The sequence below is a fragment of the Brienomyrus brachyistius genome, chromosome 11 (genome assembly GCF_023856365.1).
Source record: "Brienomyrus brachyistius isolate T26 chromosome 11, BBRACH_0.4, whole genome shotgun sequence".
Lineage (NCBI taxonomy): Eukaryota > Metazoa > Chordata > Actinopteri > Osteoglossiformes > Mormyridae > Brienomyrus > Brienomyrus brachyistius.
In genome coordinates, this window is record NC_064543.1 from 3,400,099 (window position 1) to 3,418,713 (window position 18,615).

General features: G+C 42.9%; 1 protein-coding gene across 1 annotated transcript; it reads left to right on the forward strand.

Annotated features, from left to right (window-relative positions):
- The first annotated feature begins 1,732 nt into the window (after positions 1-1,732).
- LOC125704090 (lysyl oxidase homolog 1-like) lies at positions 1,733-17,674 on the forward strand. The gene is made up of 7 exons (XM_048969408.1): positions 1,733-3,399; positions 7,927-8,035; positions 9,188-9,325; positions 14,122-14,278; positions 14,836-14,931; positions 15,042-15,157; positions 16,155-17,674. The coding sequence occupies exons 1-7, from the start codon at positions 2,310-2,312 to the stop codon at positions 16,159-16,161; spliced, it is 1,713 nt and encodes a 570-aa protein (XP_048825365.1). The 5' UTR covers positions 1,733-2,309; the 3' UTR covers positions 16,162-17,674.
- The last annotated feature ends 941 nt before the right edge of the window (positions 17,675-18,615 follow it).

Sequence of the window (18,615 nt, forward strand, 5' to 3'; positions counted from 1 at the left end):
CAAAGCGAAACAAAAACAAATCTTCAGCTTCTTGTCAGTATTATATAATATTGAAAGACACTCACCATCACCCCCTAGTTAGAGAAAAAGACACATGAGGAATGTTGCCGTTATAAAGAGTGGTCTATGTGACTGTGCACTTTTCCTAAAAATCCAACCCTCCATAAAATGACTACATATCATATTTTATGCAGAATATGTAACAGATGGGTTTGAATTTTTTATTTCGTCAAGGGCATTTCTTTGTTTTTTGTTTTTTTAAAGCATCTTCATAAAGTGGTAATGAAAGTGGTATTATAACAACGATTCTGAGGGGAATTTACAGCAGAAATGTTCTGACTAGCCTTGGATTAATTTTAGTTCACCACCTTCAGCAGAGAAAGCTTCAATATTCATTGGCATGTTATTCAATGGAAATAAGAAGCAGATCTACAGAACATGTGATATCAAGGGAGAGTTCCATCCATCCATCCATGCATTTTCCAAACCGCTTATCCTACTGGGTCGCGGGGGGTCCAGAGCCTATCCCGGAAGCAATGGGCACGAGGCAGGGAACAACCCAGGATGGGGGGCCAGTCCATCGCAGGGCACACTCACACACCATTCACTCACACATGCACACCTACGGGGAATTTAGCAAGTCCAATTAGCCTTAGCATATTTTTGGACTGTGGGGGGAAACCGGAGTACCCGGAGGAAACCCCACGACGACATGGGGAGAACATGCAAACTCCACACACATGTGACCCAGGCGGAGACTCGAACCCGGGTCCCAGAGGTGTGAGGCAACAGTGCTAACCCGGGATAGTTTCATAATTTCTATAATTTGATATCGTAGTCTGATAATTTCTCTGCTGCCATGTGAAAGGAATGTCCCTCAGGAGAACCTGTCATCACATCGATTTCAGAACTCTGGGCCTCACAGTATTTCACGCTGGAGATCCAGTCAGTGCAGACACCTAGGAATCCACGGCCTTTGACAATCAAGGAGGAGGTCTTCCTTAGCTCCCTTTCCTCATAATGTGGTCTTTCATCCACATCTGGAGTATGAAAGATGTTTCATTCTTGATCTGAAGACATCTGAAGTCATTTTTTTAAACAGAAACAGAAGAGATATTTTCACTTAATGGAGTTTTGTTTATAGCCAAATAAACTTTCATATGAGAAGCTTCATTAGGGTTAAAGGTGCCTTTTTCACTGTAATCACTGTCACTGATTTTTTTTTTTTAATCATTTAAAAAAATTGTAATCATATAAGTTTGCTTTTTGTAATCATATAAGTTTGCTGTATTGGAATACAAGCCACAAAGTCCCCATAAAGGGACAGTATCAATGAATAAAGCCTAGTGGTTTTGATATTAATAGGCCAAAGATTTGAATCTTAAAATGATCTTCGTATATTTTCGCATCACTGTTCTGTTTGTCACGGGGGGCCTGGAAGACATCCCAGTCACAATGCCAGTGTATCACAGGGCACATACTGTACACATATAGTCATACTTGTCATCTCCATGCCTTTGGAAACCTATGCAAGACAGGGCAAACCTGCCAGCCCCATACACACAGAGCAGGGCTGGGATTTGAACCCCCTGCGCTGGATGTGTGAGCCAATGTGCCGCCCCTTTCACCGTTTCAGTTCAGAAAAAAAAAAACAATTCTCTTCATAGCTGAAAGGGGGCCACTGACCATCGAAGACGAAGAATGCGAAGTGCAGAATCTGCAGTCCAATATGAATCCAACTGGCTTTGCAGTCGTGTTGACTCTGGAAAACTATCAACCTGTTGCAGCCTAGGAAACCCTTTTAGCACTAGGACCATGTACGATCAGTCTGGGAAAGAAAAACTTTGAAGCTTCGCTCTTTTTTTTTCTTTGGCAGCCTTTTGTCGGAGAGGCAAATAGGAGTCAGCAGTGCAGTAAGCAGAGACTCCTACTCAGAGGTCTGAGAGAAATGCTTTCACTGCACAGGCACCATCAAGGCAGCCAGGAACACCGGAAATTTTTGCGCTGCTTCACCGCCAACAGCCTGCGACCTCCCCTCCTAAAAGCCCCACTCTATAGGGGCATGCCTGAAGGGGTGGCGGGCACAAGGATGGGACAGAGCCCATACTGCCTCCAGGTGTAGGACGACAAATGGGCAGAACCAGCGGGCATCACCTCTCTTCTGTCTCCCACTTGCGCAAGGCGACCAGCACTCAGCAAGCATGATAAGTCCGTTTTGATGTTTCACACTCACTGACTTCTCGACAAGATCTGTGGCTATTTATATTTGTCAACAGTTTGGTCTTCTCCGGTTGGGTTCCTGTCCGGCCATGTGGCCCGTTACCGGGATATGGTCCGTGGCGTTGTTGCTGGCAGCGAGCTGCGTGCCGGCCTTGGCTCAGGCCCAAGATGCTGGTACCCCATGGAGACAGATGATCCAGTGGGAGAACAACGGTCAGGTGTTCAGCCTGCTGAACAGTGGCGGGGAGTACATGGCTGCAGGCCGCCAGGATGACCAGAGGCACCGGGTACTGCTAGCCAACGCATCCCCCCGCAGATCACAAGGCGGCTACGTGCGTAGGCAGGCCCCCCCTAGGGGCAGCATGGAAACAGTGCGGGGCCAAGCAAGGCACCCTTTTGGCTTTGGGCAGGTGCCTGAGAATTGGCGCCAGGGGGCGCTAGGCACGGGTGAGCCCAACAGCCGCTTCCAATCCTCCTCCAGCGTTCGATTCAGACCCTCCGGGGGCTCTTCCTCCTCATCGTCCTCATCATCCTTCTCGCGGTCGTCCTTTACTTATCCATCCTACCCACAGTACCCTTTTCCTCAGCAGCCATCCTATCCCGTGCCATACGACCCAAGTGCAGCGGAGGCACCTGGCCGGGGATATGATGTACCCTTCCAGAGGGGTACCAGCTACTCTGATGGCTCTCGTGGGGGGGTTGTTGGTGGGGGATACACTTCCTCTGGCTTTAATATGGGCAGATATGATGCCGGCGGACTTGTGCCGGTGGGTCCTCGTTCTCCTCCGGAGTACAGCGAGGATAGCTACCGCTTCTACCAGTCCTACGGCTCATCCTATCTGCCCAACTCAGCAGCTCCAGCCCAGCCATCATACTCTGATGGTCTGGACCGTCGCTATACTCATAGTCTATACAACGAGGAGCCCACTGGCGCCAGACCGGACACTAATGTAGCGCCTGCCGCTAACCCTGTCCCTAATGCTGCTCCAGCCAACCCACCTGTGGACAGAACACCTCTGCGCAGCCCACAGTACGAGCAGTTCCCCCCATTTGGGAGAAGACCCCCCCAGCCTCCTGTTATCCAGCCCTTACCAGCTGGTAGGAACCCCCAGTCACCCAACATGGCACTAGAAAACCCAAGCATCAACGTTGGGAGTGTTTACCGACCAGAGCAAAGAGGTAAGTGTCTCATGACAACACATGGAGAAATCCATGGAGATTTAATATACATACGACTTATATCTTCAAACACATCTTGAGCACACATACTCAAGTATACCATATGCACGCAGTTTCAGACATAGCATACCCTGAATGCATGTACAAAGTAACTCTTTGTTAAAACTAGATCGGATAGGACAGTTTTTTTATAGTTTATGTTCCTTTAATTAACTTTAAAAAGATACTCAAGCATGAAAACTTACTATTATTTTTGGCAAGTCAATACTGTTAGCTGTTTGGTCTTTGATCTGTGTCTATAGTTCTATCACTAGTGATTATGTTTTGTGTATTTCTGTAGATGTTCAAGTGTAGCAGTCATTTATTGTAACATAGTTATCGGTACTTTTATGAGACAGTAAATTTATTACATGTGTTGTAATAATTAACAGTTTGCAGTGTGTGGTATCTACTGATCGCTTTCTGAGAACTATTCTGCAGGGCTTTTTGGGGTTTTTTGCATTATTTTTTAGGATTAATTCTTTGTTGGTATTTCTTAGTTGTAGATATTTTAGTTTGCAGTCATTGCAGATACCTTTGGCAGAGCATAGACAGGAATCGGGATTATGGCTTTAAGTCCGCGGCTGCAGGGTAATGTGAAGCAGACACATGTGTTGAGTTAAATCCAGACTCCGCTCTGAATTAGGCAAAGGAAACAGGGGAACAGGGAGAAAGATCTGGGAGAAAAGCACTTTTGCACTTTTCTTCTGTATTTCCTGGCAGGGTTCATATGCCTGCAGCTGAAGGATGGCTGATTCTAAAGCTCTTTTCTTTTGAGATCTGAGGTCCTGGGTACTTCTGTGGTTCTCCTCCCAAGTACTTCATGAAGCCTTTTTTGTAATCTGGCAAAGGAATGTAGAACAAGTCTGATCCTACTGATTCAAAAGGCCAACTTGTTAAGATGTTACGCCGCCCAATTCCATCAGAAATGCTTTAAAACAACCATCAGCCCAGATTAAAACTCTGCCTTTACTGAGAATAATCGCCGAGAGAGGATTTGCAGTCTTTTCACTAAGTTTTTTTTTGTGATTTTGTGGAAGAAAGCGTGTATTTCTTGGCATAGTTTTGGGGGGAATAAAGAACCTTCCAAATCAATGATATTCATATACTGCAATCCACTGCGCAGGCTTGTTGCTTAATTCAAAACAACACCACTAATTTATCCTCTCTCGCCTCATGTGAGTAATTGATCGTTTCCATTATGAAACCTGCTCGTTGATGGAGGGAGGGGGGTAACAGGAACAGCCAGCTTAACTTACTGACAAGGACAAATGTATGTAGAGTTGCTCCAGGCGTAAACAAGGAGAAGCAGGAATTTCCAGTGTGACAGCTGCAAGGATAACGTGTGACCAGCATTCCTGGCACATTCCAGTTGATTTCTGGAATAGCTATGCACCAGCCTGGATTCACGTTTGTCTCTTTTCCATGCTCTCTGTGGCTTATTCCTTAGGCAGACAATTAATAATAATAATAATAATAATAATATTATTATTATTATTTTAAGTACTTGCTGCCTTTTCTTGACTTACATATTCCCAGCATGTATGTGTGTGTTATGGAATTGAATAGTAATAGAAGATGTTGTTACACAAAGGGAATTAAGGTTACCCAAAGCCAAGCTAAGGAGATCAGATTTGTGCTGGTGAGAATAGGTGAACACTGGGCTTCACAAACAGCTAGATGTATGCTATGCCTCCAGGATAGCAGCTCAAATATGTAACACGTTGAATCGTGTTTCTTTTCTCCACTTCTGAATGAAACTTTTTTTTTATATATATAGGTAGAAAATCAAATGCCAAAATTAAACAAAGAATTCAGAATTTTACTAGTGTACCTGGTAAAAAAAAACGTGTACCTAGTAAAACTAACCTGGTAATCATTTGTTTTTTATGTAAATATTGACTTGTCCCTGTTTTGCACTGTAGGGTTAAAACAGAGACCTGCTCCCAATCCAGATCTGTTTTTCTGAGAGGAATAATCAGGTTTTTGTTCTGTCAGTCCAGTGCTTACTGCAAGAAGAGGAAATATGCAGTTCCTGTCGATTACGTAAGCAGAGAACAAGGTTTTAGAAGAGCCAGCTCCCTCAAGCGCTTTCCACAATCTCTCGCCCATCTAAACTCTTACGCATGCCACACATGCCCCCCCCCCCCACACACACACACACACACACAAACCCTCATTCACCTCAAGCACTTTGACGCAGTCATTCGATATTTACAGCGTTTGCTGTAAATCTCAGTGGAACCGATGTGGATTGCGTAGTTTACAGGAAGCACCCTAAGTAGTTGCCTTTGGCCCATGGGATTGCTTTCTGACAAGGGTCACAAACAGCATGTGTAAACAATTTCAAGGACCAGAGGCAGCTTGCTGGAATATGACAGCTATCTCTGATGAGGTTGCCATGGTTATCGCTTCTGTTGTTCTTGTTTCAGGGTCTATGGTAGCCAATGGACATTGTCCAAGTTAAATGAGGTCACATCCCTGTAGTATGAGAATCAGAATCAATTTACTTAACATCACTATGCCAAAAATGGTAGCCACCTAAATTCATAGTGCTATCATACATCCATCCATTTTTCAAACCGCTTATCCTACTGGATCACGGGGGGTCCAGAGCCTATCCCGGAAGCAATGGGCATGAGGTAGGGAACGACCCAGAAAGGGGGGCCAGCCCATTACACGGCACACTCACACACCATTCACTCACACATGCACTCCTACGGGCAATTTAGCAAGTCCAATTAGCCTCAGCATGTCTTTGGACTGTGGGGGGAAACCGGAGTACCTGGAGGAAACCCCACGATGACATGGGGAGAACATGCAAACTCCACACACATGTGACCCAGGTGGAGACATGAACCCGGGTCCCAGAGGTGTGAGGCAACAGTGCTAAGCACTGCACCACCATGCTTCCCCCTAGTGCTATCATCCATCCATCCATCCATTTTCCAAACCGCTTATCCTATTGGGTCACGGGGGGTCCGGAGCCTATCCCGGAAGCAATGGGCACGAGGCAGGGAACAACCCAGGATGGGGGGCCAGCCCATCGCAGGGCACACTCACACACCATTCACTCACACATGCACACCTATGGGCAATTCAGCAACTCCAATTAGCCTCAGCATGTCTTTGGACTGTGGGGGGAAACCGGAGTACCTGGAGGAAACCCCACGACGACATGGGGAGAACATGCAAACTCCACACACATGTGACCCAGGTGGAGACTTGAACCCGGGTCCCAGAGGTGTGAGGCAACAGTGCTAAGCACTGCACCATCATGCTTCCCCCTAGTGCTATCATATAACCCCAATTTAATATCAAACATTAACCAAAAGCTTTGAAGTCACCATCAATGTTAACACATGTGCCATGTGTTTCATGACTGAAGAAAGCAATAAAGTCTATTCCTTCTACTACAGAAGAAACCAACAAAACTCCCCGAAACCCTGAAGCTTTCCAACACTTGTACTGTTTCTGTATCTGTCCTAGTTGTATCAAAAGAGAAAATTAGATCATCCCTATACACAATACCATAGATTAAAGAGTTGCTCCATGAAATATTACTAAATACAGCATAAACTGGGTATGTCAAAATTTGCACTATTCTTCAAAAAATTAAACAATGCTGCATTGACTATGGCTGTGTTCTCTAAAAGTGGGAAAAAATGCAATGTAATGAAATGTAACCCTGGTTTTTAGGTCCTTATTGAGGTTATTAGCATATTAAATCTTTCGTGTAATGTATGCCTGAAGGACATACTGGAATTATCTATAATTTAAAACTAACAGAGTATTAATTAAAGTAGAATTATTGAGGTTTGTTGCTGATTATGCACAGCGTTTTTTTGTACAATAATAAGTCTCCTGAGGAAGAATAAATTACAAAAGAACCGAATATAAATTCTGCGGTAAAATTTCGAATAATGGAAATGATTCGTAAGTCTGCGGAGAATATCGCAGACAGAACACAAACATTTCTGAACACCCATTAAACAGACAAAATATGAAATTATTCAGTATGAACGCTGCTGCCTATTGGACACAGGAGGTCAAGCCATATGTGTGCAATATGACCTTCCTGCATTTGTGTGTCGTCCACAATGATGCTATGCGGCTTAGTCTTCAGTTCTGACAGAGATACGTGGAACACGCTGCCTATTATAAACAGAGTAAAAATTATTTAGTATGTTTCTCACATCAGGTTCGCCATCAACGCTAGGCATTCACGGGCCATACTCCCCAAATGTGCCACTGCTCCCCTCCCAAAAGCCACCCACCAAGAACGTCTTTTATTTTATAGAAATTTTATTGTTTAATATTGCTGTTCACCCTACAATAAATCCCAGATGCATGGCTACCAATTGCCTACAAGGCTGACATTTTTTCCTGAGAGTGACAACGTTTCAAATTTCCTTAATTATTTGTATATAAGGGAACTGCCTTACTAGAATGGAATGACCTGACTCTGGTTCTGTTGTGTTTTGCTAGGTTTGCCAGATCTGGTTCCAGATCCCAACTATGTGCAGGCCTCTACGTATGTCCAGCGTGCTCACCTGTACTCGCTGCGTTGTGCTGCAGAGGAGAAGTGTCTGGCAAGGTGAGATTCTCTGCATTTCCCCAGGTTTTACAACACGGATGAAAATTCCTCTAGTACTGAACCCACGTATTGTCAATCAGCTCTGGCACAGTGGATAGACTAACCAATTAGGTGACTGAAATCGATTTTGAAATTAGATTCCAGCCCATTTATAATACCATTTTAAACATTTGTATAGCACTTGTGAGGCTCGATTTGCCTCTTCTGGGTTAGTGTGCATCTCTCTCATACATTTTAATTCCTGACTCTCTTATCTATGTGATTCCCTCATCTTCCTAACGTATTGAAGTCATCAGGGGCGTCGGAAAGTCATGGATACCCTGGCAGATTCAGGCGGACCAACACTTGACAGCTCTGGGAAATGTAAAATCATATGTAAATTTGGGTGGCAAGGGTCCAAGGTGATTTTTTTGTCAGGGAGCCCAGAATTTTCAGGTACGCCCCAGGTTCGCCCCAGGTAGTCATGGCAAGCAGATGGTTTTATTTTTCCCACATTACCAACTGCTCCCACACTGAGTTGCCTTTCTGCCACTAGGTGTCATTCTTGAGTCTAACCCTTGGTATTTTACAATTTCAAGTTAAGTGTTTCCTTTACAGTTAAAAACGAGACAGTTGTATGCTGTTCAAAACCTGAAGAAAAAACCTAAGCCTTAACCAACACAGTGGAACAAGGGATTGACCATAATACGTGTGAAATTTTTTATAATCTTTGCCATTATTGTTTATCTTGATGCTTAGCAGAGCTTGCTTGTGATCAAAAGGTTGCTGGTTCAAATCCCTGACCAGCAAGGTACCACTGAGGTACCCTGAGCGAGGTGCCACCCCCAAGCACTGCTCGCCGGGCCCTCAATAATAGCTGCCCACTGTTATGTCACATATGGATTAAATGCAGAGGGTGTAATTCATTGTTGTGCATTGTGTGCCGTGGTCTGTCAACAATAACAATAAATCGCAATTTATTCAACATGAATAAATAACAGGTCACACAAATGCAAGTACAAAAATTGAGCCTTAATACATCTCATTCCTACAATTATCCTCTTTCAATCGTCTGTGGGAATTAGGGTGAACATCATTGCAGATCTTGACCGGCGATAGCCGGTATTTGGTCCTTACAGGTTCATGGTCAACTCTTGCTTGCTTTCATCACAGCTCTGCCTATGGTTCTGAAACAACAGACTACGACATGAGAGTTCTCCTGCGCTTCCCTCAGAGGGTTAAAAACCAGGGGTCGGCTGACTTTCTGCCCAACCGTCCTCGGCACACGTGGGAGTGGCACAGCTGTCACCAGTGAGTACAGGATGTCGTGCCTGGGGATGAGGGAAGGAGCGTTTTTTTCTGGTTTCTTAACGATTTACCGAATTCCTTAATCAATATGTTTATAGCCTAATTTTAAGGGGGGGGGGGGGAGTGTCTCAGAACGTGTTAGCCATTTGATAAGGGGCAAGTTGTTTTTTTTACTGAAATGCCGAGGTTGTGAAATGAAAAGCTTTTTCTCCCATAAGAAAACAGAGCTGTATAGAGCTTGGCTGAAGCTTCCCTCTGAAGAGTCATCTCCGCTTAAGCCATCCTGTCTGGCTCCAGTTCTTTCTCTTTTTTTTTGTAAATAGCTGTGGTTTGGCCAATTAAGTTATGTCCCCACAGACTTGTGTTTTCAGTCAGTTTGGTGCTTTTATTGTAATCACTATTCCGAGACTCCCACCAAGCTCAGAAAGGATGCCAGTGACATTTAGACGTTCTGGTATAAGAGTCTGGGATCTCCAGCTATCACTGGCCCATGCCACGTCATCCTAATCACAGTGCAAAGTTAAACAACCATTAACAGATTGGGATTCTTGCTGGGTGACGTCCAGCCGCAGTTTCTTTATTTGTTCCTGTAATAACTCGCCAGCTACACCAGGTATCTTAGTGAGTGAGAACTGAATAAACAACTGCTCTGTTTCCCTGACACCAGCTGCCCTTGTCTGACAGTAAGGACTGGCAGAACAGAGACATAGTCCTACGTACCGTATCCCAGAATTGGCTCACCGGGAACAGCATACCGATGCTAATACAAATTCAGAGGCTGAACCTCATTCTTATTGTGTCATGGTCTTACCGCAAATTCTCTAGCTACATCAGAGTGGAAACGTATGCCGGTGTCCATCCTGAAGCAATCACCAAATTTTAGCATAACAGAATTATATATACAGTAACAATAATATCTATAATAACAGGGATACTTAGGTGAATACTGAATGTGACCTGCAAGAGGTTTGCGGGAAAGTCAAATTGAAGGCAATGCTATAAATCTTATGTTTCATGAAGGGCCATGGTGATCTGCTAATCATCATACCACAGCCAGTTATTTTGCGACAGTATCCTGGCACTCACAAACATCTGCATATGTCATTTGTTATGTCATTCTGATCCCAAACATAAAAACTCACAATATATATTTCATATAAAACGTGTTAGCATTAGCCATAATGCGTTATCATTTCTCTGATTGAGTTAACATATGCATTACCACAGATGTTAATTTTGATACCCCAATGGAAGAATAATTTGAGCAAATAGTTTATTTAAAATGAGGGTCTTTCCAGTTAAGTGCAGTTTCAAGGGTTGTTAGGCTTCTATTTTTAAAGCCGTTTGTCAAATACATCCATCCATCCATTTTCCAAACCGCTTATCCTACTGGGTCGCGGGGGGTCCGGAGCCTATCCCGGAAGCAATGGGCACGAGGCAGGGAACAACCCAGGATGGGGGGCCAGCCCATCGCAGGGCACACTCACACACCATTCACTCACACATACACACCTACGGGCAATTTAGCAACTCCAATTAGCCTCAGCATGTTTTTGGACTGTAGGGGGAAACCGGAGTACCCGGAGGAAACCCCACGACGGCATGGGGAGAACATGCAAACTCCACACGTTTGTCAAATACACTATATTATTATTAATAGAAGCCTAACAACAAAAGTATTTAGTCACCCGGCCATTACACCTACAGGACTTTTTATGACATTCAACTTTAAATCCATAGGCATCAATATGGAGTTGCCCCCCATCCTTTGCAGCTATAACAGCTGCCAGTCTTCTGGGAAGGCTTTCTAGAAGATTTTGGAGACTGTCTGTGGGAATTTTTGACCATTCATCCAGAAGAGCATTTGTGAGGTCAGGCACTGACACTGGCTGTGAAGGCCTGGTTCTCAGTCTCGATTTAAGTTCATCCCAAAGGTCTTTGATGGGGTTGAGGTCAGGGCTCTGTGCAGGCCAGTCAAGTTCTTCCACACTAAAGTTACCTAACCATGCCTTTATTGATCTTGCACTGTAGCACAGTCATGCTGGAACAGGAAATAGCCTTCCCCAAACTGTTCTCACAAAAGTTGGAAGCATAGAATTGTCCGAAATGTCTTGGTATGCTGAAGCATTAACAGTTCCCGTCACTGGAAGTAAGGGGCCTCCCCCAACCCCTGAAAAACAACCCCATACCATTGTCCCTCCTCCACCAAACTTTATGTGATTCATCACTCCACAGAACACATTTCCACTGCTCCAGAGTCCAGTGGCGGTGTACTTTATACCATTCCATCGAACACTTGGCACTGCATTTGGAGATGCGAGGCTTGCATGCAGCTGCTCAACCATGGAAGCCCATTTCATGAAGCTCCTGGCGCAGTTTTTGTGCTGGGGTTAATGCCAGAGGAAGTTTGGAACTCTGCAGTTATTGAGTCAACAGAGCGTTGGCAACTTTCATGCACTATATGCCTCAGCACTCAGCGACCTCGCTCTGTTACTTTACGTGGTCTGCCACTTCGTGGCTGAGTTTCTGTCGTTCCTAAATGCTTCCACTTTGCAGTAATACCACTTACAGCAGACTGTGAAATATCTAGCAGGGAAGAAATTTCACAAGCTTACTTATTGCAAAGGTGACATTCTGTGACAGTGAAAATGTTTGTAAACCTGACTGCAAGGCTAAGGGCTTGATTTCATGCTGTGGCAATGGATCTGAATGAAACACCTGAATTCCCTGATTAAGAGATGTGTCCCAATACATTTTTTCCAAAACATTCTCCTTCTGTTTTGAAAGCAATGTCATGAACTGAGAAAAAAAATGTAGTGGAGTGAAACCCAATTAAGTCATAGCTGCTTTATTTGATCCATGCAATATTGAAAAAGGCATTTTTAACTTTATTTTGAGATTCTTTGGAATAAATAAACATCTATAATGAATGAATATACAAACTATATTTTTTATGGTATTGCAAAATGATTGTATGTTCAATTAATCATATGATTAATCACTAATGTGTTCAATTAATCATGCGATTAACTGCAGGTGTATGATTAATTGCTATTTTTAAAAAAGTGACAGCCCTTAAAATAACCCATTTATGCAGCATCTTTTTTGTAATAAGTAAATGTTTTTTTTTTTTTAAGCCTCTGAGTTTCATATTATGGTTGATGTATATATTTTTGGGCTTATTTTCTCCACCAGTGGCCTGTACTGCGAAGCGGGGTTACTGGCTTATCGGGGTAACCTGTCGGATTTATGGTACCACAGTTTTAAATGGACTTCATATTCGTTCACTTTGCCCAGACTACCTCAAATCCGACACGTTACCCCAATTAGCCGGCATCACCGCTTCGTAGTACAGACCCCTGGTCACCATAAGGTCCCTCATGAAAACCCGTTAAAAAGCCAGATGTAGATTAACACACTGGTACAGGAAATACCATTCCTCTTTGTTTCCCAGAATCTCATTTCATAGTGAATGCTGTGTTGGGGTCCTGACAGGTCAGGAAGGAGGACCCCCACCGCTCATTTGAATCAAATGTCTTTTTCATGATGTTGCTCACTCACAAGAAACAAACAGTTACCTTTAAACCGATGCAGAATGTTCCAGCCTTAAAAACTTAAGGAAGAACGGAAGTTATCTCAGTTCCCTGCTATTTTGCACATAGTAAATCATGAAGTACACCGCGTGATCGGTAAATAAGCGTCTCTTCGGTTTCACGTCACTGTCGCTCTCCAAACCTGGCAACACCTTTACCAAGGAAACCCGTCTGTGGTAGAAACTCAAGTCAGCTGGAACTGCACTGTGAGTAGTCTCTCTTTACGGTATGGCTCGCGTACAAGTCACCATTTGACTGCACCTCTGGAAAGTACCTTCCCCCATCTCAGCATCTCTACATGTTTGACGAGCTTTAAGTGTGAAGGGCAGCTGTGCTGAGGGTTTTCGAGCAGAAATGCTGTTTGAGCATTTATTTTTTTACCTGATCCTTGTCTACGTTTATAATTACTGACATGGTTTACTCATTTGGAATCATCGGCCACACATACATCCCTTTTGGGTAGATTTCATGTAACAGTAACATGAGTTTGGTTATTGTGCTTGGCATGTAATGATAATTGCCATTACCTGAGTGGTTTGATTTTTGATTGATCTCCCACCTAGACAGTCTGCCATGTGAAAAACAAAGAGGCATGTCCTCACACGCACATGAGACCGCGAAGCAGTAGGTAGTTATCAGAACATACAGCTGTGCCACACATATTTACGCAAATACATACCGATGTGAGGCACAAACACCGATCACACATAAATACATTCTCTGACCAGAACACCAAAACTTTTACAGCGGTGTGCATACGCATGCATGCACACACACACACACACACACACATGTAGTGACTCTCAGGTAAGCACAAACACAGATACTCTACACAAACACACAAATCCTGTAGGAGTGATCAAGCCAACACAAACTGAAGAGGAGACATTTGCGTAGGCCTTGTACATCATTACTGCTAATGTCTTATTTTAGTGTTAATTGTTACTATTTAAATGTGCTCTTCATGGGTATTCCTGCAGTTCTTAGGAATATTCATTATGTGAGGTACTGCTTCTTGCACAGGTTCTCTTAGAATGTCCCTACAAAATCCATCCATCGATCCGTCCAAAGTTTATACATCATACTAAGGTAGATGGTAATGAAAAAGTACCTAAAAACAGCCTATTTCTGTTTACAAGAGGGCTATGCTATTCCTTTTGTTGTGTTTCCCATTAATTTCTCCCTATGACCCCTGCCCCTCTACAGGCATTACCACAGCATGGATGAGTTCAGCCATTATGACTTGCTGGAAGTCAACAGTGGGCGGAAAGTGGCTGAAGGCCACAAGGCCAGTTTTTGCTTGGAGGACACTACCTGTGACTTTGGGCACCTGAAACGATATGCCTGCACATCCCACACTCAGGTGAGTGTAGGGCTATCTATGTAAAAGCAATGCAATACCTCACGAACACTCTGTAGTGTTTCATCTTTAGTTGGCTGAGTAAATGCTTTTAAATTAGTGGTTTACTTCAGTATAGCCAAGTCCAGTCCTTGGGGACCCACAGACAGTCCGTGTTTTACCAGAAGCTGGGAGGGAGCAAAAACATGGACTGTCTGACAGGAAACTTAGAGGGAGCAAAAGCTGTGGGTCCCCAAGGACCGGATTGGGTTTATTGAACCAATATGAATTCATCTGTGCTCAGTGTCATACAATAGGCAGGTCTTCTCAACATGGCTAGAGAGACTAGCAACAGGGGTAGGTAAAATTCTAGGATTTGGGGGGGCACATACTACAGTCTTGTTGTGTGTAGTACTTCTGAAGACCCAATATCCATTTTGTTTCTCTGTGTTTATCTCTTCTGCTAAAGTCAAAATGGCTGCTTATTTTCCTTCCTCTTTGCCGTTTTATTAAAGTCAAATAAAGCCCCTATTCCATCCTAATATCCCCAAGCAAGTATTTCACAAGCTTTCGCTCATCAGGGTCTGAGCCCAGGATGCTATGACACCTACAATGCCGACATCGACTGCCAGTGGATCGATATTACTGATGTCAAACCAGGAAACTACATATTGAAGGTAGTGTGGAGAAGATACATACACATGTAACTGCCATTATTTTGTTCTCTAATCGCTCCTTCTGGTGAAGGTCAGCTGAGCAAGCAGCTCTACCCTTTCTGCCCTTGCAGCTCCAGGTGAATCCCAAGTACCTGGTGCTAGAAGCAGACTTCACCAACAATGTGATCAGGTGTAACATTTACTACTCTGGACAATTTGTTACCACCACAAACTGCAAGATCACACAGTGAGTCTGATCTGCCTCTTACGAGGTCACACTGCTATGCGGAGTGAAAGGCGAATGCGTTGGGTGATCAAAGTGGAGAGGTGCCATCTCCATAGCTTTATCTTCTCTGTCCATAGTCATCCATCAGCATGCAGTAGCACAAGTGCCAATATACAAGGCTCATTAAAGCTGTGAAACTGTTACATCTATGTAAATCAGAGTTTCTCTCAGCTCATCTAGGATGATCTCAGCAATTTCATTAAACCAAATCCCTGTCATTGAGTCTATGAAATGTATAAATTTCATGAATCATTTAACAGCCATCAAGCTGAGATATGATGTGCCTATCTCCAATTCTGAAGAGATGAGCTGTTGGTCCTTGTTAATTAGGTCAGCGATGCTCGTCAACAGTGCCCATGCTGAATAGTAGGACACATGCATAAATATCATTTAGGTATAATGTACTTCCAGTGCTGCCACAGTGGAATAAAAATTACCCGCAGTATGCGTACAATTTATTTGCTGGAAAACAGTGCAATATGTTGGAAGTGCCTTACGTAAATTAATTTACTATGAGGGGATATTTTTTTCATTAAGTTAATTGCTAAGCCCAGAAGTTTCATCAACCGAGCCAAGGCCAAATTCTAAATCTGGGCGGCATGAGGTCAGATTTGGACAGAGTTGGGGCAGGAGGACAATAAAACTATGTGAAGCGTACCATGTAAAAACAAGAAAAGGTATCAGCACAGATGTTGCACTTGGTCACCTCAGAAACTGTGCTCTGTCTCCCACCCTCAATAAATAAATGACATTTAGCTTAAGCTGTGTTCTATCCGGCTTAAAACAATCACATACTTATACTGGAATCTTGCATCTTGTTTCAATATAAAATCGTGCAGATGAATTACTGTATTTTCCTCTAAGATTTAACTTTGTGCTTATTCTGTTATTAACTAAGGGATGCCGCTGTGTGCATTGCTCTGATGAAGATGTTCCTGTGTTTCTGTTCACTTAAAAGGTCCTGACCTCCTGTTCTCCTAAAGTAGACCACCCATCACCCCAGGAGAGCGGAGCATATGTGTTGGGGCGGCAGTTCTACTGTGAAAGGGACTCCCTTTGATTTTTGTTCCGATGAGCCCATGGCAAATTGAGGGTGATGCGGTGATGATTAGATAAGCTGACACCATGAAGACAGAGTAAAGCAAACACTTTTTCGGGATCCAGCAAATGCTCTGTTCTTTATTCCTCGTTGTATGTCATGACCTAAGAGCATCTTGAAAACGCGACAACATGGCGCAATCCTGGTAAGATATTCATCAAATAAAGTGTAAGAAAAGCTGGATTGGAATTAGTGGTCACGCCTATATCAGAGTTACATCCGCATCCAACTAAATGGCTCTTCTGACCCTTGCATCTGTTTCAGGGGAAATGAGATATCAGTGTCCAATGACTGAAAGGGACTGTTGCTCTTGTTTTAATGTTTTTCTTCTCTATGTAACATTTAATAAAATAATGAAACTCAGAGCACATCTGGGAACTTGTGGTGAGATGTTCTGTGTGAAGCAGTCAGCACTTGTACGCTCCAGTTACTACATTCCTACACATGGCCAAGCATAAATATGGTGTTGCCCTTTTACAGGGAAATCGTAAGTCATTGTCTCTCTTTCAATGCTTTGAGCAACACTAAAGAAAACCAAGTGGTCAAGCTGTTTTTACAAATATCCATGATTTGGACTGCTAGATTTTAACTCTTTGATCAGTTACAGTACTCTTCAAGGGGGACTTAACCCAATAAACATTCGTCAGATGTGGAACAGTTTATCTTAAGTAAGAACGAGTATCACAATTTACCCACTGTTGCATGAGATTGTAGAGAACTCTTTTGGTTTTCTTGATTGTATTTGCTTCATGTTTTTTTAATTGAAAACTGTTCTTCTGTACTGTGTCTGATTTGTTGCTGTATTTTTAAACATCCTAGAATTTATGCTTAATATTTCATATCCAATCAATGTTTTTGGTAATGCCAAATAGGCTACACTAGGGGGGAGGGGGAGTTAATGGAAAACTACTGGTATATCACATTTATAGAAGTATCAGTTGCTAGGCTTGGTGTTACATAGAGCTATTACACTGTATGTACCTACCTCTGAAGAAATGAGCTAATGTTTTCTGCAAAATGCATGGTTTATACTGAGAAATCCGTGAACAAGTACCTCAGAAAAATACACATGCTCTGGAAATGAGGGAAATGACATACAAAGAACACAGATTCAGAACTTTAGCTATTATAATTCTATAGCATAAATACTTTGTGCACTTTCTCTTCAACCATGGACTAAGTTTGTTGTCAACTTTTGAGATTCGCATATTTGCAAGTTCATTATTGGAGCAGTAATGAGGTGTGTAGCTCTGCATCATTAGCTCAAACTACTACAACCGCTGTGATCTGCTGTTGGGGTGATTTGCTTGAAATCTGTACGGTTTTCCCTACCTAAAATGATATTCTCCATTTAGAATAAAGAAATGTACTACAAGAAAGTGTCGTGCGAAAATTCTGCTTGAATTAAGACTGATGACATCGGGGTATCCTGAAATGCTTCAGATGGTTTTTTGGTTCGATTGAAAGGACTTTTTAAGTTGGTTGGTTTAGAGATTATAGTTTGGGTGGTTGGTGGTTTGTCCAATCAGAGTGCCAAACAGCCCTCCTGGACTCTAGACTTTCCTGCAAATTAAAAAAAAAACAAATGCATCAGACACAGTATCTCCATCAGTCTATCATTCATTGATGCACTTTCTGATGGCAATAAATATGCATTGCTTTTAAATACAATCTATTTTCATATAAAAGTATATCACAATTCATATCTCACATTGATTTGACATGCTTTGAATTGCTTGATCTCATATTAAAGCATGTACATCCGTGAGGAGGTCAGGTAGATTGTTTGTGCTGTCTGTCTCTTGGGTTACTGTACAGGGGTGTAGGATTGTGGAAAATGCCTTCATCTTAAGAGAAAATGTATTTGTGTCTGAGCGTCCATGCATGGATGCCCATTTTTCCTAACCATGTGGAGACATTTTTTTGGATGTCAAGACAAGATAAGCCTTTAAAAATAATCATTTTAAAAAGTTGCACTGAGTCTTATATTGCATTCAAGATTCAGCGTGTCGACAACAACAAGCAAACAAGCACACGTGTGCAGTGACCACTTAACATAGCTCATTACTGCAAACGGCCTGGTCCTTTTAATAGTGAATCATGTGACTGCAACTGAATATATACCATACTGTGCAAAAGTCTTAGGCAGCCAATGACAATGATGTTTACATGATCGTTATATTGGTGTAAGACTATGATAGTATGCTTGTCAAAGTGTGTTAACATTTCAAAACGTCTGCTAAAATCAGCCCAGTATTTGCAGCAACAATCCAATACACCCATATATTTCTTGACTCGACCACTAGCACACCTTCTATGG

What these genes read in the sequence shown, in the direction of transcription:
- LOC125704090 (XM_048969408.1), top strand. Translation starts at nt 2,310, where the DNA reads ATGTGGCCCGTTACCGGGATATGGTCCGTGGCGTTGTTGCTGGCAGCG. An exon ending in TTACCGACCAGAGCAAAGAG is followed by an intron (nt 3,400 to 7,926) that starts GTAAGTGTCTCA and finishes GTGTTTTGCTAG; the next exon opens with GTTTGCCAGATCTGGTTCCA. An exon ending in CAGGAAACTACATATTGAAG is followed by an intron (nt 14,932 to 15,041) that starts GTAGTGTGGAGA and finishes CTGCCCTTGCAG; the next exon opens with CTCCAGGTGAATCCCAAGTA.